Raw genomic sequence first — 25196 nt, 5'->3', positions numbered from 1 at the left:
CCCTTGTATGCGGGTGCCACTCAATATTCAGCCAGGACTCATAGGTTCTAGCACTTAGCAGAAGTCTGGTGAGAGCTGGATATTCAATGCTAATTCCTGGTTATGCCTCAGCAATGAATATCCAGGGCTAATTTTATCAGCTGAATATCAACTGGTAAGATCATTGGGCAGGGTATATTGTACCTGAAAACTTATCACCACTCCACAGCACTGTGTATATCCAGTAATGCTACAACTCTAATACATATTATAAACCCATAACAGTTCTCTCCAGCACTGAGAGCGCATACATGTTTTAAAAAAAGGTCATGGTATACCTCCTCATGCCCTTGGTGATACAGTGGATGCCATAACCCCTTACCTTCTAGTAAGGTCAAAACAGTAAATCCAAATAGCCCCCTGTTGAATCTCTGCTACTGTAGAGTCCCCTTTATTAGAGTCTAGGCCTTAGGGAACCTAATTCACAATGGGGTCTGGAGGATGACGGAGAAAGGAGTAATCTCCACTCATTCCTGCCTTAATAGCTGCTGCTTTCAAAATATTGCCCTCCAACCCCTAACAGTAAAACTGAATAGTATAGAGAATTCCCATATTTGACAGCTTGGCCTTTAGCAGTACTGTGGTACTACTGCTAGAGGGTCAGGCAGAAACATTTTAGTTATGCAAGCCACAGGTACAGGAGCAGGAAGGAACAGTTCCTTCTCTCACTGTTCTCCTGACTCCTTGGGGATAGGATGGTCAGTGGAGTCAGCCCTCTCCATAGCATTTATGAAAGGAAGGAACAGGTCCTAAAGAAGCAAACTTCAATCAGGGATTTTTAATGTTTGTGCTCCAAGTCAGGTAAGTACTTGCTGAATCATGGAGAGAGAGAGAGAGAGAGAGAGAGAGAGAGAGAGATCTTCAAGTACCAAGAAATTCAGTCCAAGATCAAGAAAATATGGCAGAAGGATACAGAAATATTTCCCATTGTTTTGGGTGCCACAGGCCTCGTTAAGAAGAATTTCCAAGCATGTCTAAATAAATTGACTATACTTGTAACATATTTTGAACTTCAGATGGAAGTTCTCCTTGTCACAGTGCAATTACTATGGCAAGCATTAACAGTAAATTGAGAGCCTGAGACCATACTTCACATACCCTGGCTTAGAGGTGATATTCATTATTGTCATGGTATGCACAAAAGCCTATTGGGAGACATTGCTCCTGAGGAAAAATTAGGAATATTCAGCTTGGAGAACAGACAACAGAGGGGAGATAAGACTGAGGCCAATAAAATCCTGAATGGAGTGGCATGGGTAAGTGCAAATTGATTGTTTACTCTTTTAAAAAAATTCAAAGACTAGGGGACACTCCATGAAGTTACATAGTGGTACCTTTAAAACAAATAGGAGAAAATATTTTTTTCACTCATTCTAAAACTCTGAAACTCAATGCTGGCACAGTGGTAAAAGCTGTTATTGTGCCTAGGTTTTAAAAAGGTTTGGAAAATTTCCTGGTGGCATTTTTCCCATAGTTTTAAACTGAAACCTTTTCTAGAGGTAGAAACTAAACAGCCAAAAACTCACACAGCTTGATAACTTGCCCCCTAAATCATCTACTAAGACAGTAGTGAGAACAGAGTTTGTAGTAGCTTGTGGAGACAAGGCAACTGGCTAAAAAATGTCAAATGGTGGAGGGTAGAGCAAGACAGTGTTCTGATGTACCTTTGCTTGATGGGCACTCTGCAACTTTGGGGAAGAGGAAAAGTCCTACCCGTAAAGTCTGGAGTGAACCCTTGGGCCACTGGTTAGCTTTCTTCTGCATGGATATGGCTCAGTCCAACTCCCAGTGCAGAGGCTGCTTAGAGGTACTCCAGTTCAGAAAGCACTGGTATCTTTCCAGGCCTCAGAGGTAACACTCAACCTAGAAGATTGTGGTCAGCCAGCTTACTCCAAAACATTTTCATGTGGTGTGCAAGTTGGAATATGGAAGTTCAATTCAGATTCAACTCCTTCACTGGATGGAGAGCAGTCTTCAGATGCAGTATCACAGAACAGAGTTGGTGATGCCTAGAGATGAGGCTCTTGGCCACAACAGATTACCTCCTCTATATTTGGGTTCTTCAGTTGATCTGCCTAAAAACTCACAACTATTCACTTTGGAAACATTATAGTTTGCTACTGCGTTTGATGACATCATTTCTAGAACAATTTCAATGGCAGAATGCCTTTATTTTGAACATTTCAGATACCCTTTCTACTAAAATAGCTAACTGAGGAGAAAAAGTTTGAAAAACGTGATGGTATTAGTTTAAAAGTGACTAAAGTGGAATCTTTGGAGGTTGCTAAGGTAAAAGATAATATCTTGTACACAGGAAGGTGGAAGAAGTTGCAAAATGTCACTAGAGCTAGAAGTTTCAGGTTTATTTACTTTCAGAAACAGAAAAGGCTGTTCCCAAAGGAGCTGTTGGAAAGGTATATTAAAGAAATGTTAAAAATAGCAGCAATATCAAGCTTAATAAAGATATGCTATGCCACAACTATTTGTGCAAGGAAGGATGATCAAACTGGAATTTGCTTGGTACTTTCTAATAGTTTGGAATAGCTAGGATATTAATTCCGGTGTGAAAGTTGCCACCTTAGTTGTGGTGTTTGCAGAAATAGCAGACCACAATATGATTCTGAAAATGTTTTTCAGATATAGTCAAGAATTATTCTGCAATACTAAACCATGGGTCTTTCCAGATATAGCACAGATTATCCAATTCTAATGGAGGCAGTTTCTGCTGAAAGGACTAAGGGTTTTACAGATGGGGAATCAGTATACCTTGAATTTTTCATGTAAAGGTTTGGTAAGATAAGTGTGTGAAATATGTTTTTTTTAACCATCACAATTGTCTATTTTCTTAATTGATAAGGTCTCCTTTTCCTCTTCACCTGTGGGAGATAATCAGGATACCATCTCTGATGAACCATCCTAAGGGCCCTGTTTACTGAGCAGTGTTATAGGCGTGTTAACATTTTTAATGTGTATTAACCATACACATGTGTTAACCATGTACTTGCCTACAATATCCCTATAGGCACCTACATGGTTAGTGTGCACGCTAAGTGTAGGTGCGCTAAAAACACTAACACACCTTAGTAAATAGGGCTCTAAAAATCTACACACTCAGTGACTGAGCTTTGCAAGTGTTTTGGTTATTTTTTTTGTAGTTTTCTTTAGTTTATCTTATGGTCTCCCATGGATAGTTGCTCCATTTCCTGATTTTGTGAATATACATAAGAATAGCCAGACTGGGTCAGACCAATGGTCCATCTAGCCCAATGTCCTGTTTCCAACAGTGGCCAATACAGGTCACAAATACCTGGCAGAAACCCAAATAGCAACTTTCCATGCTACCAATCCCAGGGCAAGCAGTGACTTCCCCTTGTCTGTCTCAATAGCAGACTATAAACTGTACCTCCAGGTACATGTCCAAACCTTTTTTAAACCCAGATACGCTAACTGATATTACTATATCCTCAGGTAAAGAGTTATATAGCTTAACCATTCATTGAGTGAACAAATATTTCCTCCTATTTGTTTTGAAAGTATTTCCATAGGAGGAAATATTTCCATGCAACTTCAGTGAGTGTCCCCTAGTCTTATGGGGCCCTTTTATTAAATTGTGCTCCAAAAGTCCCACATTAGGGCATTCTACGCCTATTTCTAGTGTGTCCATAAAATGGGGCATTTTATTCTATTTTGTTTTAATTTGCAGGTCATACGCTAATGTTGTCAGTTGCGGCAATTGCAAGTAATTAACAAAGGAGAACTTACTGCCTCTCATTTTGGAGGTACTAAGGACTTCCACATCAACCCTACATTATTCAGTTAACATATACTAATGTGAGTATGCTACCTGAATAGTGTTTTCACATCTATTCTCTGCCTCTGCTATACCCCCTCTCGAAATAATCTCTCTATTGAAAAGGCACCTCCAACGTTCTAATGAAGCCTCCAGCCAGAAGTTTGATGCGGTCTAGATATCCGGTGTGCCCATGAGTGTCTGCCCCGCCCTCACGTGACAACGTGATGACGTCGAGGGTGGAGCAATGACACTCGAGGGGTGTAACAGACAAGGCACATGCGTGGAGGCGGAGCAAGAAAACAAAAAAAAGAGCGTCCCGACACGGAGCGAACCAGGAACAACGTGGGACGGAGGAAAGGAGGCAGGCAGGCAGACACCCTCAACGTCGGCAGGTGAAACGGACAAGGCAAAGGTGCGGAGGCGGACCAAGATCGCCGCTCACCACACTCCCTCAGAGTTCACAGAACCCCGGCAACTGCAACCCCTCCCACCCACCCACACACACAAACACAGGGTCAACGCGCACTCGCTCCCGCACCCCCCCCCCCCCACCAGGGCCATCGCTCACTCACACACCCCCCGGAGGCCGCCACTCACCCCCTGAGGTCGACGGAGGCAGCGCTTCAAAGTAATGCCAGCTGAGAGGAAGATAAGCACAGTACAGCAGCCTCGCGTTCACCTTTCCCCTTCTCTCTCTGCGCCCCGCCCTCATTTCCTGTTTCGCAGAGAGAGAAGGGGAAAGCTGAACGCGAGGCTGCTGTACTGTGCTTATCTTCCTCTCAGCTGGCATTACTTTGAAGCGCTGCCTCCGTCGACCTCAGGGGGTGAGTGGCGGCCTCCGGGGGGGGGGGGCAAGTGAGCGACGGCCCTGGGGAGGGAGCGAGTGCCCCGCGACCCTGTGTTTGGGTGGGTGGGAGGGGTTGCAGTTGCCGGGGTTCTGCAAATATTGAGGGACTATGGTGAGTGGTGACCTCGGGGTGGGGGGTAGTGAGCGACCACCGACCTGGGGGGGAGGGGGTGCTGTTCTTGGAGGGACGGAGGGAGGGGGCCTGGAAATCAGAGGACACAGAGGGAGACGGACGGAGAGAAAGGGAGGAAGGGAGGGAAGGGACGCCTACAACTCACAGGGGACAGGGAGGAGGGCCTACAACTCAGAGGGTAGAGAGACAGGGAGGGGGGCACTCTATATGGGTGAAAGGAAACATACAGAGACATATGGAGAGGAGGGGAGACCAGGGGGAGGGAATAGATTGCTCGATGTGGACAAGAGGGGACACCAGGGGACAGGACACACTACACTCACTCAGACAGACACACACTCTGGCTCTGGCTCAATCACACACTCACTCATACTCACTCACACTCTCTCTCTCTCACACATACTCTCTCCTAACAGTTCCCTTAACAACAAAATTACTATTACAGAACCTTGCTAGCGCCCGTTTCATTGCATTCAGAAACGGGCCTTTTGTCCTAGTAAGTAAATAAATGAATACTGTGCAGTTAACATGCACAAAAGGTAAAATTACCACAAGACGCTTTAGTGCATCCTAAGGTAAGACTTTTTCAGTGTGCTAAGCCTGCATTAGGGCTTTGTACACCTTAGTAAAAGTGCCTCACATAGAAAGAATTGTTATTTCTTATTATGAAGAATTTCAATTTCTTTTGAATTGTTTGTAATTTTTTTTTATTGTTACATTTGTACCCGGCGCTTTTCCCACTCATGGCAGACTCAATGTGGCTTACATGGGGCAATAGAGAGTTAAGTGACTTGCCCAGAGACACAAGGAGCTTCCTGTGCCTGAAGTGGGAATTGAACTCAGTTCCTCAGGACCAAAGTCCACCACCCTAACCACTAGGCCACTCCTCCACTAATTATTGTTCTGCTTTCATAATTTTCCTTACATGTATATCTTGGCTGTATGTTATCTAAAAATTGCATAAATAAAAAAAAGTCAAATATTATTTTGGAGGGATTATGGCTAAGTTGTATAACAGAGGAGTAATAGTTTGTTTAGCAGTATCGATGACATTGCAGTAGTCCCTCTAGTGCTCCCAATCAGCTGGTGGCAAACGCTGAGACACCATAGGAATATAATGGGCATCTCAGCGTTTATTGACAGCTGATTTTTACTGTGAGCTACAAACGCTAGCATGGCTTTGTAATAAATTGCAATCTTGCACTGATATAGGGGTCTTTTACTAAGCCACGCTAGGGTTTTTAGCTCACAGTAAATGCCAAGATGGGTGTCTTGGCGTTTACCACCAGTTGATTTCTACCATGAGCTAAAAATGCTGCCATGGCTTAGTAAAAGACCCCCCTTAGCTTGGTGAAGCTCTGAGGGATACCAAAGGCTGTTATGCCGAGGTTTGGAATGGCAAACAGTTGACAGTACAACCACTTCTTTTTCTCCTCAATCTGTGTACTTGATGGAACTAGTATAATTCACCGAAGAGGCAGAAGTGACTGCATTGATATATTTGATTGGTTTGTCCATCAAAGAAAAACAATAAATGTAAGTATTCTAACTAATACAGTTAATAGTGCTAATTCCTCAAACGTTATACCTAAAATAATGTTCAAAGTCATAATCTATTCAGATAAAGGAAGGGAGTCAAGATAAGTAAAGGAAGGAAGGAAAGCATTTAGAAAGTAATTTCATATGGAAGCACCTGCTTTAAGCATGAAAGTATGTGTCTACGCTACTTTATAAAATACTAGTGTATGTAGCATAACCTGCACTTCCATTGCAGATGTAGACATTGATGCTGGTGTCAATGTTGATGCCTAGATTTCAAAATAATTAAAATAAATTTAGGATTTTATAATCTACCTGCATAATTGTGTTTTCTCTCCATCTATACACCTACCGACAAAATATGCGCCATTGATTCTAAGCATGTATTTATAAAATCACACTCAGGGAAAAAAAGCTTCTTTAGGCATGTATATGACCACATACAGTGCACACATAAATGACTAAAATGTCACCATTTATAGAATTTTTAGTGCCTGAAACTAAGCACCTCCTCATAAAACTGTGTTTTAGAGGACAGCAAATCTGAAACAGCCTCAGTTAAATTCTTAATGAACTTAAGTATGAAGTCTGTCTTTCTTCAACAGATTGTTGGCTCTGTTGAGCCAGGACTGTCTCTTATGTGTTCTCTGTGCGATGCTGCATATGTCTAATAGTACTGTAGAAATGATAAGCAGTAGCAGTAGTAGTAATGGTAAGTATGTATTGGTCCCAATAATGGAGGCATTAGATTGAAGAATGACTATCATAAACAGTCCAAATAGATATTTCATGCCATCTCATATTTGGCATGAAATATCTATTTGGCAATAGAAGAAAAACATAGGTCTAAGGTGTGATGGCTTAATGTGTAGGGGGAAGAATACGCTGGGTAAACCCCAAACTGAATAAAACAGACAATATTATTGTTAATAGGGCTTTGTTGGATCACATGCATGTATGTTAAAATCACCCAACAGGATCGAGAAACTGTAACACACTGCAATATCATCTACTGGAGAAAGAATTTTGTGCCAAAATGGTGTTTCTGATGGAAATTAATTCTTGTATATACAATCCATTTTTATGTCATCCTCAATATTTAGCTAATTTATTGATTCCCTATAACATAGGCACTCACAACCACACACCTAATCTTCCCCAATAAACCCCCAAGTAACACATCAAACAAGGTAATGTGACATAAACCAGGTGCAGCTTTATTTTTCAGTCAGTTCCACCAAAAACGTAACAACAAATCTCCAATACAGCTGCATTCAATAACAACAATGTCCCATTATGCCCCACTCTCAGCTAGTTGGTAATAACCTAGCTCGCAGTGATGGTTTATGCAACCCCTTAAGAATAAATTCAGCCCCCCAGTATAGTTTGCAATATTGCCAAGTCACACTGCGCTTAACAATAATCCATGGCAGGGTGGCACATGGGCCTTGATCAACCTGCACATAAATATAAATGTCCTCCTCTTGTCTCTAATAGGTACTTTTACAGAGAAAACTTCACCCTCAATCTCCTGCCCCAACCCGTGCTGCAACAATACACCTACACCCATCAGCCATCTTGTCCACAGTCCAATAGCTACTCATTGAACTTCCTGCTGTAGGAGGGAGGGTGGATTCATGCCTCATACTGTCTTGGGCTTCACACAAAAACAGCTCAGCGCCCCATTCCCACTTAATCGGCTGCTGGGAGACCATTACTGCAGCCAATCAAGCTAGCAGTCTATCCCAGTTACTATCTCATCCATTACACTACACTGTCAACTTTTCTATTGTTCCCTGCTAAATCTTCTCTCCCCCCTCTCTTCACTACCACAATAACAGTGAAGAAGGAGAGGTGTGTGCTCAGCCATATTATGCGCCTTCCGCGTGAGACCGAGAGGCTATCCTAACATAGACACACCCAACCTTCTCCAAATAAACCCCCAAATAACACAACAAATAAGGCAGTGTGGTATAATCTGGCCACAGCTTTATTGGTCATTTAATTCCACCCAACACATAACAACAACTCCCAAATACGGCCTGTACTGAATACAATAACAATAGTAGCAATTCCCCATTATGTCTCATGCTTAGCTAGTTGGTAACAACCTAGCTCACAGTGATGGTTCATGCAACCACTTGAGAATAAATTCAGCCCCCAGCATGGTTTGCTGTACCGCCAAACCATACTGTGCTCATCAATAACCATGATGATGTTGCACATGGCCTTGATCAACCCGCATATAAATATAACAGTTCTCCCCTTTTCCTTAAGAGGTCCTTTTCCAGAAAAAGAATTCACCCTCATTCTCCTGCTAGTAGTGGTGACAGTCCAACTTGTCACCGCTCTTCCCCACCAATTTGGGACAAGTGGCTGGTTAGGCTGCACACATGCTCGAATCAGGTCCTGAATAGAGTACAAAAATGTATCTAAGCCAATATCCAATAAATGTACCCTATCAAGGCAAAAGAAACCTGGACAATCATACACAAGCACAAAGCCCCCAAATGATTCACAAAATGAGAAACCTCGGTATCACCTGAAGCTTCTCTATGAACTTCCCTTGCATCCCTCCTCACAGTCCAGAGAATAATCTTAGACCAAATAATCTGGGTAGAAGGGAAATCTCATTGAATCACCAAAAAGCATGCTTCATCAAGCAAATGGTTTCCACATCCTTAATGTGACAAAGATCATTGCCCCCCTCCCAAGTGGATCAGTAGGATGTGAGACGAGAAATACCTCACTTGCAGGAGAGAGGGCAACAACTGCTCCCACAACATGCCTCTCTGTCCCAGGTATTGAATCTAAACTCCAAGGGATGCCAGGCCAAGATGTGGTTCTCAACTTGTTTCTACACTCACTTCTGTGCCCAGAAAACAAAGGAGTGCCCGCATAGTCAAATACAAGTATCCACCAGGACAGGTAATGCAAAAGAAACTGACAAATGGATAATATTAAAGAAAGAAAAGAAACAACATCAATGCACATAACCCTGATAAACATTAGAGCACTAATGTCCCATCTTCTTGTTCAGAGCAGGTATACAAATCAATGCTTCTGCATTTCTGGCTGCCCCAATGCGAAAAGAATGAGTGTCATAACTTGGGATTCAACCTACACCAAGCAACATTGCATCAAGCTGAAATTGCATTAATGATCTTGATGTGCCATACAAAACAAAGTCCCCATTGGGCTCAGTAAACTAAAATCTTTAGCACATTGCTATGGACTCAAAAGTAATCCTAACACTCATCACAAAATGACCCAAGGTTCTCTCCCCAGCTGATCCATCTTGGAACGATGAATCATCAGGTGAACTCGTTCTTCTGACATCTAAACATCATTCCATAACAGACCTATGAAAACCAGGTCAGTTCTGACCTGAGCTACTAGCTAGCTAACTCTAAGGGCACCATGAAGTGCAAAAGAAATTACCACATGAAACAGCAATACCTCAAACTCTGAGGAACAAATAGGTGAGAGGGTTTGGAATAAGCCATGTAGCATCTCAAGAAGAATAGAAAGCTGCTCCAATTTATGGTATGAAGACAGCTCAACCCTCACATAACCATGAAGCAACTTCTGAACAAGAAAAGATACTGTAGGATCAACCCACCCCAACAATTTACAGAGGAAATGCACAGGGGGCAAAGGCAGAACCCACTAAATACATCAACCAGCTCTGCAACTTGGCCTACTGAATGAATTCTAAAATCAGATGGACAGCAAGCGAACTGTCCCAAATCTGTACTCATCCAGCCAAAAAGACAGAAATCTCCACCATCCTCTCTCATGACAATGCCATATGTTGCCGCTAATGAGGACGCCAGCACATTTCCAAGGATATCTGCATGACACTCCAGTGACAGGGGTGGAACCAAGGTATTGGGCATGCTTTTTTTCAACTCCAGGAAATGGTAACACATGATAAAAGGGGACAGTGGTATTGAAACCTATAAGCAGAATATTCACAGTACTCAGAATTGAAATAAAGACAGACATTGGACAGATCAGAACCCTTGAAGCCTCCCAACCCCATTGCTCCCACAGCTGGAGGGGCAAAGACAGATGGAAAGCCCCCAACAGTCCCAATCCAAGGAGTCTGAAAAGAGCTCCACTATGAATCAGGAAGCAAGAAGAACCCTCCAACTAGAAGACCTGAGCACCTCGTACTAGCCTGGGTTTCACACAAAACAGGTCGGAGCCCCATTCCTGCTGCCTGACTAGCACTGCCTCTGATACTTGATTGGTTGCTAGGAGACCACCACTGCAGCCAATCAAGTAGCTGCCTATCCCAGTTGCCACCCATCCAATGCACTACACTATCTAACAACTAGTGTAATTTTCTCTCCTAAACCTTCTCCCCTCCCCTCCCCCCACAATAACAATGAAGGAATGAGAGGTGTTTGCTTGTCCATGTTATGTGCTTCCTGAGTGAGACTGGAAGGCCATTCTAGTCCAAGAAATAGGTTGAAATCTCAGAACCAGAATCATCTGGTGATTCCACATTGTTCATGTGCCAGAATGGATTCTATTAAAGAATTAACATTTTAGCTCTCACTATGTGGAATTCTCTTCCACAACATCTCCCATTTCAGAGCCAACTAGATCATTTTAATAAGACCTTAAAACATATGTTTTCAATATGAGGACACCAGGAAAGCTAATAAGATAGGACAGTGTATGACAGACAACAAAAGAGTTAATTCCAACACTGTGTGGATTGAATGTCTACTGTTTAGATGCCCTCTTATAATGTATACGTCCTAAAGTTTTTAGGGTTTTTATGGCTTACCCATCATTGTAAACCACTTTGATTGGTGTGTATCAGACGGGCAGAATAGCAAACGTAATAAATAAAATAGATTCTTTTCTATGGTGCCCTTTTACTAAGATGCTGCAAGCACTAACACATGTTTACCTTACCTTAAAATGTCACCCAGGTGTCCCATGGTAAATTTTGAATGTGCGCGTGCTACCCATGTGCTAAAAATAATTTATTTTTTAGTGCTGAGGACATGTTTGGGGACAGGGAGTGTGCACAGCTGTGCTAATCAATTAGGGTGTGGGCATTGCCATGTGCTAACTGATTAGCTCATGAGCCCTTTACTGCCTACAAAATAGGTGTCAGTAAGTGCTAACGTGCTAATGACCAAGAGTTAATTGGAAAATTAACACGTGGACATTACTGCAGAAATGTAAAATCAGCCAATTCCCAGCAGTGTTAAAACTGGCCTTAGCACATGGGAAAGACCCATGCTGGCCACTTTTTTAGCACTGCTTAGTAAAAGTACTCCTATGTTTTTGTATCATGGCAGCTCATTAATTGTGAAGTTTAATAAACATTTGGCCTATCAGACTATGCATAACATTTATTACTTGTCATGTCCAAACTTTGTATATTGTTTTGTTGTTTTGTTTTAAATGAATGGAGCAATGCATGAAAAAAAAACCATACAAGCTCAAGTCTTAGGGCAGTGGCGTTCCTAGGGGGGCTGACACCCGGGGCGGATCGCCGATGCGCCCCCCCCCCCGGAACAGCGCGACACCCCCGATTCTCCGGCGAAAGAACCCCCCCAGGTGCATGCCGCTGTGGGGGGTGCCGCGCGCCTGCCGGCTCTTCGTTTTCATGCTCCCTGTGCCCTGGAACAGGAAGTAACCTGTTCCAGGGCAAAGGGAGCATGAAAACGAAGAGCCGACAGGTGCGCGGCACCCCCCCCAGCAGCGTGCACCCGGGGCGGACCACCCCCACCGCCCCCCCTTGGTACGCCACTGTCTTAGGGGTCCTTTTATTAAGCTGCAGTAAAAAGTGGCCTGCGGTAGTTTGGACGCATGAAATTGGCGCACGCTGGGGAAAAAAAAAGACTTCTTTAATGGGGCAGTAAATGGCCGTGCGCTACAATCAGTAGTACAAGGCTATTTATTGCCCAAGCTCATAGTGCTACTCATTGTCCTAGCAGTAAGGGCTTACGTGCTAACAGTACGGTAATCATGCAACGTGTGCCAATCTGGCCGTACTGCCAATTACCACCAGAAACACCCCCGAGGTAATAGAAAAATATATTCTACTGTGGCAAACAATGAGGGGCATAATCGAACGGGGACGATCATCTCTAAGGGTGCCCATCTCTAAGGACGTCCCAGTGAAGTGGCGGGGAAACCGCTATTATCGAAACAAATTGGGCGTCCATCTTTCATTTCGATAATGCGGTCGGGGACGCCCAAACCTCAACATTTAGGTCGACCTTAGAGTTGGTCGACCTAAATGTTGAGATGGGCGACCTTAGAGATGGTTGTCCCCGGTTTTCGGCGATAATGGAATGAGGACGCCCATCTCAAAAATGACCATATCCAAGGCATTTGGTCGTGAGAGGAGCCAACCCCCCCCCCTCAAACCCCACTCCCCACAACTGCACACCACTACCATAGCCCTTACGGGTGAAGGGGGGTACCTACATATGGGTACAGAGGGTTTCGGGTGGATTTTGAAGGACTCACATTTACCAGCACAAGTGTAACAGGTGGGGGGGATGGGCCTGGGTCCGCCTGCCTTAAGAGCACTGCACCCACTAAAACTGCTCCAGGGACCTGCATACTGCTGTCATGGAGCTGGGTATGACATTTGAGGCTGGTACAGAGGCTGGCAAAAAAAAAAAGGAGAGGTCATCCCCGAATCCCTCTGGTGGTCATCTGGTCAGTTTGGGCACCTTTTTGAGGCTTAGTCATGAAAAAAAAATGGACCAAGTAAAGTCGACCAAATTCTCATCAGGGTCGCCCTTCTTTTTTCCATTATCAGCCGAGGATGCCCATCTCTTAAGCACGCTCCAGTCCCGCCTTCGCTATACCTCCAACATCCCCCCGTGAACTTTAGTTGTCCCCGTGACGGACTGCAGTTTAGGACATCCAAAATCGGCTTTCGATTATGCCGATTTGGGCAACCCTGAGAGAAGGATGCCCATCTCCCGATTTGTGTCGTTAGATGGGCACCCTTCTCTTTCGAAAATGCCTCTGAGTGCATGCCAGCTTCACAATTACCACTGGGTGCCTGCGCCACCCCAGAAGTAGCGTCAATTTGGCGCATGCTACCTGCGCGTTAGCCCTACCACTGCTTAGTAAAAGGGCACCTTAGTGTGTTTCCTGTTCATAAACATGTAGGTCACTACCTCAACCTCTAGTTTTGTGTGCAAACATCAACATTAAAAAAGATGTTAAAAATTACACTCCTGAATTAAAAATTTACTTTTATAGTTTGTAATGTTTAAATATCTTATACAAGTGAGCATAGCCCTAAGGAATCATCAACCTTAAATTTCATTAAAAAGTATTCACACATTTGTAACGTAGAAAAAAATGTGCATAGAAATGACTTTCAACATGCATTAAAGACAACACAACATGATATGGTTGCAAACAACTATTTGCATTGGAAGAACAACAGTCATTAATGGCACAAAAAAAGAAAAAAAGAATAACTAGATAAATCTAGGTATTGCAGTATTTCATTCCTATTAACCAGGCATACCCTCCTATAGTTTTCTCAGTTTTCATACTCTCTCTTTGAACTACATTTAAGCTATACATAGATTTTAAAGTCTCATTACATCCACTGCATAGCTTTTGTATCTGGATTGAAAAATCTATGAGGACCATTATCAAAGTGCATTAAGTTGTTAACATGGGAATTAGTGTGTGCTATTAGTGCCTGGCTGAGCTATCAGTTAATGCAGTGGCTTGACATTTAAAGGACAATTCCATAATCTAGGAGCCTGCATTAACGCACTCCTTGCATGAGTAAATGTTAGAATACTAGCACTTACATGCGTAAGTGAACACATGCCCATTCAAAGTGTCAGCAGGGCACCTACACATTATTCTGCAAATATCCACTTAACTTACATGGCGCATATTTGCAGTGGAGGTAGACACAAGGCTAGAGCATGGGCAGAGTTCCGACTTATGAGGGTAACTTCAGAATACTGTAAGTTACGCACATTTCTGACACATTTAGGCATCCATACTTACACCAATTCCACATAAGGTGTAACTGCGAGCATCTTAATGTTAAGTGTTCACAATACTGGGTCATGTTAGTATTCTATAACTGAACCTGGTCACCCAGGTTTCTACTACAGGGCTTCAGAGTGCCTAAAAGGAAGCACCCAGTTGTAGAACTGCCCCCTTAGAGAGTAATTTTATAAAGTGGGGCCTGATTTTAGGCACCCAAACTGCATTTGGAGTCTATTCTATATGGTAAAGTAGGCACCTACTTTTCTGTATAGAAGTATTGGTATAGCAGCTTGTGATACTGTGAGCAAGGGTTGAGGTTAGGCCTCCAAATAACATGGTCAGCCAAGGTAGAGGAAATAAGGTAAATGCTTTATTCACTAAGCCTGAGGCCTGTTGCTTCACAGGGTCAGGAATAAAAAGGTAAAATCTCTTTAATTCAGAGGGAAAAAGTCTTTATAGGGCTTTTGGCTGACAAGGCCCAAACACAGTCCATGACCTTGACTGCCACACCCCAAATACAGTCTGTAAAGTTCATTCTCACTCTCTCTGGGCCAGCCGGGCCTCAGAACTGGGTTCACAAGTATCCAATTGAAAAGGTTGGCTTAACTCAGCCAGGTTATATGCTGGAGATCGCTTCTTCCATCCCTAGGCCTTCTTAACCCCACTCTGGATCTGCCTTTTATAGCTCCTGGTTCCTGACCCTTTGGCTCCACCCCTCCCATCTCACTTCCTCTCTGGGCAGACCTAAGGGTTTTAAGCACCTGAGGGATCATTCTTAAGGGTGAGGGGTAGTATTCTATATATCCCCTTACATGCTGATGCCTAGACAGTAAGACAATGTGTGTGTACTGTTTTATAATCTATGTGCATAAATGTGTGCTCCATCCAAACTCTGCCCATGTGAACACCCACTCATTACATGTAGGTGCGAATTTACAGAATAGCACTTAGCTGGAACATTGTCAATTATGTGCACATTTGTGTACATATGTGTGCATTCTTGTCACTTACATTTAGGCAACCTTTTATAGGTTACCCACTTAGTGCATGCTAATTCCCACATTAACTGCATAGCATGGAATGGGATAAGGAATAGGAGGGAAAGGGCATGTACTGCCCCTTGCAATTAATGCACATTAATTTATTACATATTAACAGTTATTACAGCAGATAACACAGATCACTTAAAGTCACCTAATGCAAAGGCTTTGTAGTTACCATGCAGCAATATGGGCAACTTCCATGCAACAACTGTGAAACTTAATTTCAGTAAAAAGGCCCCTATGGCTAATAGTCTGAATTTGCACAGCATACCTCACCTAAATTGGCTCTCTCTAGTGCAGGGGAAGATAACCTCTGTCTTTGAGGGCCACAACCCATTCGGGTTTTCAGGATTTCCCAAATGAATATGCATAAGATATATTTCCATGCACTGCCTCCATTCTATGCAAATAGATTTCATGTATAATTATTGGGGAGATCCTGAAACCCTGACTGGATTGTGGCTCTCAAGGACCAAAGTTACTCACCCCTGCTCTAGGGTTTCCAATCTTAATTCTTATATACATGTCAGCACCTCTGGAGTAAAAGTCTTAGCATTTTCTCAGTGGAAGCATAATAGTTCATAAGAGGAACAGTTATCTAATCACGCCTGCATAAATAGAAGCACAATATATAAAGTGTCCTGAGTTTGTGGTAGATGAGGAAATCTAGTTTGGAACTTCTCAATTCTCCTGCTTCAAATCTAATCTCTGAATGATATCTTCTGCCATAACTCCTAAACTTCATATTGCACCACAGTATATTAATCTATTTTGCTTCTAATTGTTATTAGAATAATAATGATGAACCTCTTTAGGTGCTTCTTGACGGCAGCGGTTGCTGTTCCACCATAATTCCAGTGCTGCCACTAAACAGGCAAGCAGAAGGCCTATTGCTAAAATGCAAAAGACTCCAGCAAAACTATGAAGCTTCAGTGCCTTCCCATCAGTCTGTGCATTAGCATGGCTGTTAAGATCACATCGACCCATCCGTGGCCACCATTTTTGTTTCAGGACATCCAAGTCTCCTGTGCCTTGTAATTCGAGAATCCTGAAAAAGAAAACACAATTTAGCGTAACATGTAATTTATAAGAGTTCAGCCAATATATTTTGAATTTCACAATCACACACAAATAGATTAAAATTACTAGAACTGGAATTGTAGCCTGAAATTACTTTGTCTGTTACAGGAACAGTAACTGCATTTCATTCAATATCATGTGAATACACATTTTTATTAATGTCATTAAGAAATTTTGGATTTTAGTAGCTCCTTTTGTCTTGTGTGATTCAGATTTTCATTAACCCCTTTTGACAACTTTGTAAGCATTTTTTATATGTTATTATCATAAATGGTAATAATGTTTCCTCTGAAATTGTGAGTAGACATCCCTACAGTAATTATATGGATAACAGATGGTATATATCAACTTAACATGTGCATTTTAAACTACATTCTTTATTTATTGTAAGAGTTTATATTGAACCAACTTATAAATTATCCAAAGAAGCTGTAGGAATGTGTTTATTAAGGCCATCTTAGTGAGCATGTTAAATAGCACTGTTCCCTGATTCTATAAGAGGCGCCCACATTGGCATGCCACTTGGGTACGTAAGTGTACAGAATAAGGCCACTTTCCTTGCAAAGTACGTAGAAGCATTAGTAGCATAACACCTAAACACTATTCTCTAAGGGTGCACAGAAATGGCATAGTGTGTAAACACACGGGGGGGGGGGGGGGGAGGCATTCACATGAATGGAGAATAGCCTGCCACTTAAAATACAGTAACTTACATATGCCCTTGTGTATTTGGGTGCCCATAGTTGCACCAGGTCTATGACTGGTGCAACTGTAGGTAGAAGGTGATCAGAACCATTTTGTGGCCGAAATTAGCCGCTCAGTTTTGGATGAAACCAAAGTTGAAACTGAAATTACCCTGCCCAGAACCACACCAACCTCCGCTCCGTCCTCCCTCCCCTGAGCAATAATAACCTCCACACCCTCCTCCCTTCCTCTTCCTCCTTCCTTCCCTCGAACAAAAATAGCTCTTACTCTTTTCACTTCCCCAAGCCCACTCATAGAACCCCAGTCTGACTTTGAGTCAATGTTGGTCTAGTAGGAAATCATACAGAAGCAATCGCCAATCACTGCTGCCCATGTGGTCTCCACCACCAAAATGGGTGCTGCAAACTCCAGCTGCAGTCTCACAATACTGCCACTGGAGGTCATGACAGCCATTTTGAGATTGGAGCAAGCATTGGCAGCAGCAACTAGGGATCTAAACTCATAGGAGCTCTTTTACTAAACAGCTTTAAGCACTAATATACACTAACCCCCTAATTCTATAAAAGTTACCAAAAATTAAGCACACAAATTTGGATGTGTACCCAAGTTGTGTGTGCAATTTAATTGAATAGCAGCTAATTAGCACCAATAATTGGCTTTTTAACAAGCAATCACTAGCAGTAATTATATTTAATTAGTACTTGCGCATGGGATCTACACCTAAATTTTACGTGAAAGTTTAAAAAAAGGTGTGCAGAATACAGGGTTAAACTAGCACCTTCACCTACTCTGCTAAGATTAACCTGTTTTCTCTGTACTACACATTGTAATCTTACTACTATGTACGCCACATTGAACCTGTTATGTGTGGGGAATGTGCGGGGTACAAATGTAACAAATAAATAAATAAATAATAAATAAATTTAGGCATGTACATTTGCACCACATTTCAGTTGGTGCAAATGGCCATGCCTAAAGTTAGGCTAGATTATTGGGTGTAAGCACTATATTAAACTTCCGGAAAGCACTAAAAACTAACCTGTTCATAAAGGCATGTCCTAATGATCCAGCCTAAATGCCTGAACCCTGCAACACAACAAAACCAAAGCCATACTGAAAATAACTAAACCCTTCCTCTTCTTTACGATCCCCAAATGTTTTTTGTCACACATGAACTTTACCCTGCTACAACTTCACTCTGTATTTTGTTCATACCAGAATTGGCGATCGCCTAATGGTATTATGTAAGCCCCATTGAACCTGCAAAAAGGTGGGAAAATGTGGGATACAAGTGTAACAAATAAATAAATACTATAAACTGCGCCTAACATTAAGCATGGTTTATAGATTAGCGCTTTTTTTTGTGCTGAGTATTTTGGCACCATATATTCACCCTTAAATGAGAGAAAAATGGCCTCACGCACGACACGGTAAAGCGTTTTGTGTTTATTTTGCAATTTGCTCATGTTAACCACATGGTATTTTTTTGGAGGGTGGGGCATTTTAAGAATAGAAAATGGGTGTGGAAGAACTATTCATGTGTACATACCCCTGACATTAGTGCGTGCTAACTGAATAATGCTAACGTTAACGTGGTATCTTTTAACACCTCCTAAATAGGAGGTGATAAGGGCTCTCACATTAATTTTTTTCAGTGGCTGCGCACTCATGCTAGCATGAGCACAAAGCCAGAAAATGAAATAATTGAAATATGCCATATTTATGGCTGCGATAGAAATGGGCTTAGTGCATGGTAAATAGAGGCCTGCATGGGAACGGGGTTTGCAGGAATCCCACCGAACCCACGGAGTTCCCGTGGGGATGGAAGCAGTTCTGCAGGGTTCCCGTGGGGACGGAAGCAGTTTCTGAAGGGCTCCCATGGGGATAGAAACAATTCCTGCAGGGTTCCCATAGAAGTGTAATATGCATCTGGTCCAGCCTCTCACCTACCGGGTACCAAAGTTCTTTGAGTGCTATCTCCTCCTCCTTGCTTTAACAGCTCAAATGCGGAAAGCCTTTCATTAAGGAGGTGGTAGAGACACTAACGGTGATGGAATTCAAAAAGGCGCAAGATGAACACAGAGGATCTCTAATTAGAAAATGGAAGTTATAAAAAAACCTAAACTTAAATGGCTGCATGTGTGTGGATGTGTTGAATGATGCTTAGATAAAGACTTTGACTGTGATGAACTAGGGCCGATACTGGGCAGACTTGTATGATCTGTGTCTCATATTTGGCAATTTGGTTTAGGATGGGCTGGAAAGGGCTTAGATAGCAACTTCAGTGGCTGGAACATGAGGAAAGTGCTGGACAGACTTTTATGGTATGTGTCCCGCAAATGAGAAGTCGAATAGGCTAGAGTGGGCTTCGATGACAATTCCAGTAGTTGGATAGGGCTGGATGGACTTTCTTGGGCTATGTCCCAGAAACACCAAAGAAAGACCATAATCAAATTATATATCATGTTTATTGTTGATTTAATCATGAATTTAGAATGAGTGTGACTATTGGGCAGACTGGATGGGCCTTTCAGGTCTTTATCTGCCATCACTTACTATTTTACTATTAATCCTCTCTGTCCCAGGCTGATTCACAGACCTCAGCTCTGACACAGGCACGAGCATCAGATGTCACCTGACCTTACTGGTGCGGGTATTTGGTGACCTCTCAACACAGTACCAATCAGAGACAAGTCTTATCTGTGTGCACCAGAGTGTTCCAAGTTCCAATTTTTGTTTCTTCATTGCCTGCAGTGCTGTGGCTCAAACCCAGAGAGAAACCGATTGAGCCGACCGGAATTTTTTAAAATGTACCATTACATTCTTGCGCGGATGGGTGGGGACGGGTAAGATTCCAGGAGGGACGTACAGGGATGGGTAAGATTTCTGTCCCCGTGCAACTCTTTAGTGGGAAAGTCTAGCATTAGGACACACTAAGCTTATTTACTAGTGCAGCTTGGGACTGTTTTAATGAAGACAACACAGTTTCCTATGTGTTGCCATAGAACAGCCTTACGAAACTTGTAGATATCATGCTCTCCCCACACTCTATTTCCGAACATGTCTACACTTGGATTTCATAAAAGCATGTGCCCTCTTTTTCATTGTGCTTATTTTTCCTGCTTAATCTGTGGAGTAACTTTGCATGTCATGCAATTCCTTTCTAAATTTACCCCACATCAAATCAACAAGCCTTTGGTAGGCACTTAACTCTCCAAGTACACATTTACAGCTGGAGTTACTAATGTTTGCTGCCATATTAAACACTCTACTATGTTATTATTAACTAGGCTGCATTATAGAAAAAGACACCTGCAGTAAAATCATGCAGGTTAACAGTATTGTGCTAATGTGGTTGCACATGCTATTATCTCTAGCTGCCAGACTGTAAGCCTTCTGGTGACAGGGAAATACTTAGTGTACATCAATGTAACTTGTCTTTACTACTATTAAAAAGTAGTGAGCTAAATCCAACTAAGATTGTGTTTGTTTGAGGGATGTGCCATTCATTTTTTTAAAAATGAAAAGCACCATGAAATGGCCAACTAAGCACATGCTTAGAGTTAAAAGTCAAGAGAAAGCCCGTTTGCTAAGCTGTATTAAGCAGCTAGTGTGAGTTTTACTGCACACCTGTGCTAACCTCTAATGCATGTTAAAACAGCCAGTGTGGCAAAAATCCACACTAGAGAGGATTCTAAATGTGGCGCCTAACAAAAATCCACGCAGAAAACATTTCTGCCTAAGCATATTCTATAAGCAGTGCCTAGATTTAGGCACAGTATATCGAATATGCTTAGTTGACACCTACATCTATGCTTCTCCATTTACACCAATGAAAACATGGCAAAAATCCCAGCACGTAGATTTAGGTACAGAGGGCCACATTCTATATCAGTGCATATAAACATTTATTTCTTCTCAAGATTTTCTATATTTTATTTTTAACGTGCACAGTTAGAAATGTTAAGCGAGAGAGCACACTGACCCCTGAAGCAGCGGAGTTGTCCCACGAAAGGGTGGCCAGCGTCGGGGGGACTACTTTGAACATGATGCATTGCTGCCTTTAAAGCTAAGTAGCTGTCGTTGAAATTCTTTAACTTGAATTCTTTATAGAAAATCTTGAGAAGAAATAAATGTTTTTGATGGGAGAGGTTTTTTTCTGCTGATAATCGATACAGTAGGCTTACATATCATACATTTTGAATTGTAAAATGTCCTGCACTGTGGCTTTTTCCTCCGCATTTTTCATAGATTTTGAATCTGGCTAATGACACAGCTAATCACGATACATATGGAGTGAATTGTATGATACTGAATGGCTGTTAACTTCACACCTTTTTGACTGATTTGTGATAACTGCTTGTGCTCAAATAATAGCAATATGCATGAAATTTGTAGTATTCTATAAGGGGCCCTTTTTACTAAGCAGCAATAAGCCCACCACAGGCTTACCACATGGCAGGGGCATAGCCAGACACACAATTTTGGGTGGGCCTGGGCCCAAGATGGGTGGGCAGAAGAACTCCGCCCTGTCCCACAAGTGATTTGGCCTCTCCCTCTCTCGCCTGCATGCCATGTGGTCTCTCAAACATCCCCTCCCTCCATACCTTTTAAATAACAGATTTTCACTGGCAGCAAGCAGCAAATAATAGACACTGCTCATGTTGGCTCCACAGCCTTCCCTCTGATGCAACGTCCTGTTTCCGCATAGGCGGGAATATATCAGAGGGAAGGCTGGTATGCAGGAAGGACAGGAATGTTTGGCTGGTGGGGCTTGGGAATCCCTGCCAGACACTTCATAGGTGTGCTGCTACTGGGTGGGCCTGAGCCCAAGGTAGGTGGGCCTTGGCCCACCCGGGCCCACCCCTGGCTACGCCACTGCCATGTGGCAATCAGGAACTACTGCTGGGCTACAGCAGGAGTCCAGCGGTAGTTCCCCACCCCCAGCGCGCGCCATTTCCAGCACTACAAAAATATTTTCTATTTTTGTAGTGTTGGTCCTTACCTGGCGGTAATCGCCCAGGTTAGCGCGGCAGCCCTTACCACCACTTCAATGTGTGGAGGTAAATTCTCCCCCGAAATGGCCATGCGGTAAGCACAGCCATTTCTATTCGAGACAAAAAAAAACAGCTTTTTACCCGCTGCGGTAAAAGGGGGCCTCAGAGTGCATCAAACACATGTGCTGATGCTGGCACAGGCCCCCTTTTACCGCAGCTCAGTAAAAGGAACCCTAAGTTATGTGTATCCCATATGAGTCCTGCCCATGCCCCACTCAGACTCCACCTATGTGTTGTCTATCTGTAAAATCTGCATATTTACAGATTTGTGCAAAAGTTGAGTTTTGGCATTTACACCTATAAATGCACACCTATGCGCATATGCACCATTATTCTAATGATTTACACGCATAATCAGCATGTAAATGTAAATGCCCACAGTATTTCCCTTTGGAAAGTCTGACTGACCATACAATACAGGCATTTGTATATCTGTGTCCTTTGTACCTTCAATGGAGCACCAGCAAAATAAGGGGTCCTTTTATTAAGGTGCACTGAAAAATGGCCTGCACTGTAGTAGGCATGTGTATTGGACACGTGCAGGTACATTTTTCAGTGTGCCTGCAAAAAAGGCCTTTTTCTGGCTGACAATGGACGTGCGGTAAAATAAACATCGGCAAGCGTCTATTTTGGGCCTGAGACCTTACCACCACCTATTGCTTTAGCGGTAAGGTCTCGCACATTAACCGGGCAGTAGTTGTCAGCACACGTACACTGCCGATTACCGCCTGGTTAGCGCCATGTGGTAGAAAATAAAAAAATATATTTTCTGACACACGGATCAGACGCATGTAAAAAATGGAATGACCGCCCGTGGCACGCGATAGCTGGGCGGTAGTTCCAAATTGACATGCGGTGGATGCGCATTGGCGCCCACGCACCTTAGTAAAAGGGCCCCTAAATGTGAAAAATCATGTGTGCTGATTAAAAATGTAATCACTCCGTATACTTTCCATTTTTCGTGTAGCTCCACCTATTGTTCTACATATGCAAAAATACATGTATGATAAAACAGTGCCTATCATTTTCCCACATATGGAGGGTATGGGGGATGACAATTTTTAACTTGTGTTTTTGTTCAAGTAAACGTGAATTACTTGCATAAAATCAGTTCAGAATTACCCTCCTTATTGATTGTGAAGCAGCATTACAAACTCTGAACAGAGCCATTTTATGAACTTTCAGAAACATAGCACAGTTCCACATTACCTCTGTGAGAAGATATCCCTATAGGGGCTGCCATGCTGGAGAGCTATTCCATACCCTTTGCTACTAATGCTGTTGCCAATTACTGTCACTGCACACTCGTCATCTGTCAAAGCAGCAAATTCTACCACTGTTATATCCCACAAGAAAGCATAATTTCCTTTTTTTGCCTGTGAAGAATAAAAGAAAGAAAGAAAAAATTACAGCTTGCATTCTCTGTTTTTAAGAATAACAAGGCGTTGCCTTCAATCATGGTACGAGACAAGAACACTAAATGAAAATTGTCATTCTTGGAATGACAACAAAATGAAGGGCTCATTTAAAGAATTGATGTTCTGATAATAGTCACTCCTTGTTACACTAAAGACGAGGTACTTGATTTTTTCCACAAAGTACTGTTTGTGGCCATGACTGATTAATGGTAATACACATACGCAGCTTTCCTCAAATATCAATAGTCATTGGAATTCAGTCCAAGGAGTGTGTGCAGTGTGAATCATTGTACCTAACATAAAAATGTGAGAAACCTTTTGGATTTAAAGAACATCCGTGGGTTCAGTTGAAGGTATCATTACTTTTCTAATATATTTCAAAACTGCTTTTCTTCTATGTCTCTAGCACAAATATTAGATATTCAGAAGAAAGGTGGAAGGACTGAATGCAAATGGACGAGTATTCGTCTATACAAACTAGCAGAGCTTTACATTGTTCACATTAATTAGATTTTCATTTGCTCTGGAAGATTCAACAGAAATCTTTGCTGTGAATATATGAACTACTTTTAAAAGGGGGGAGTTTCTGAATCACCAAGAGGTCAACCAGATGAGAACTGGAGGAAACTCCTGTATGGATTTCTGCGCTCTCAATTTGCATCATCATGAAAATCTACACAGGGAAATCAGAGATTTTCTGACTTTAACTTCAGAAAGTTCTCATATCCTCAATTTTTGCTGCATTTGAAGTTGGAAATTGATTTACAGTCAATTTCCAGTACTAATGATGCATAAAGGCCAGTTTGATTATGCGCACATTGGGGTAAATTCTATAAGCGGTACCTAAAAATTGGCACTGAAAATGTGATGCACTGAGAGCAATTCTATAAAGGGCATGCATCCTTTATAGAAAAGCGCTTATTCCCGGATTCTATATAGCATGCCTAGAGTTCCATGCAGTTCCACATGTAAATCTAGGTGCATTATGTAACTACACACATAGATTAATTGTTTTAACAAACTGTTAAGCATTGTTAACACCTCTTAACAAGCAATGAGAGCTAATTGGCAAAAATTAGAATTTACACGCGTACATTTCTAAGTGTATTCTGTAATGTACTACGCCTAAATTCTAACACATGCAGGCAAAAAGGGGTGTGCTTAGATGTGTGGAAATGGGCATTTCATGGGCATTCCAAAATCTATGCGCGTTGTTATAAAATTTGGGCTAGTGTGTGCCAATTTACATGCAGGGATTTATACCAGGTTTTTGCTGGCATAAATGGAAGTGCGTACATTTAGATGCATGAACTATGCTGAAGCATATTTGAAATACCACACGTAGATTTATGCACAGTATTTACAATATGCTTAGGCGCGATTACCTATTGCGCCTTAATTTTAGGTGCCATATTTAGAATTGGGTCCTTAGGGTATAAACTGCACCTAACTTCAGGCACCGGCAATTACACCGTATGTAAAATTTTGGAACACCCTCGGAACGCACCGGAAACACCCCTACCCATGCA

General features: G+C 42.3%; 1 protein-coding gene across 1 annotated transcript in view; it reads right to left on the bottom strand.

Annotated features, from left to right (window-relative positions):
* GRID1 (glutamate ionotropic receptor delta type subunit 1) overlaps nucleotides 1-25196 on the bottom strand; it is a 1935592-nt gene that overhangs the window by 45061 nt on the left and 1865335 nt on the right. Inside the window, exons 14-15 of the mRNA XM_030203368.1 lie at nucleotides 23459-23625; nucleotides 16215-16455 (exon numbers count right to left, since the gene is read on the bottom strand). Of these exons, the coding sequence (XP_030059228.1) occupies nucleotides 16215-16455; nucleotides 23459-23625 (408 nt within the window). The remainder of the gene's footprint in view (nucleotides 1-16214; nucleotides 16456-23458; nucleotides 23626-25196) is intronic.

Source organism: Microcaecilia unicolor, chromosome 5 (assembly GCF_901765095.1).
Source record: "Microcaecilia unicolor chromosome 5, aMicUni1.1, whole genome shotgun sequence".
Taxonomy (NCBI): domain Eukaryota; kingdom Metazoa; phylum Chordata; class Amphibia; order Gymnophiona; family Siphonopidae; genus Microcaecilia; species Microcaecilia unicolor.
The sequence above is the reverse complement of the archived record's forward strand: the minus strand, read 5'-3'. Positions and strand labels throughout refer to the sequence as shown.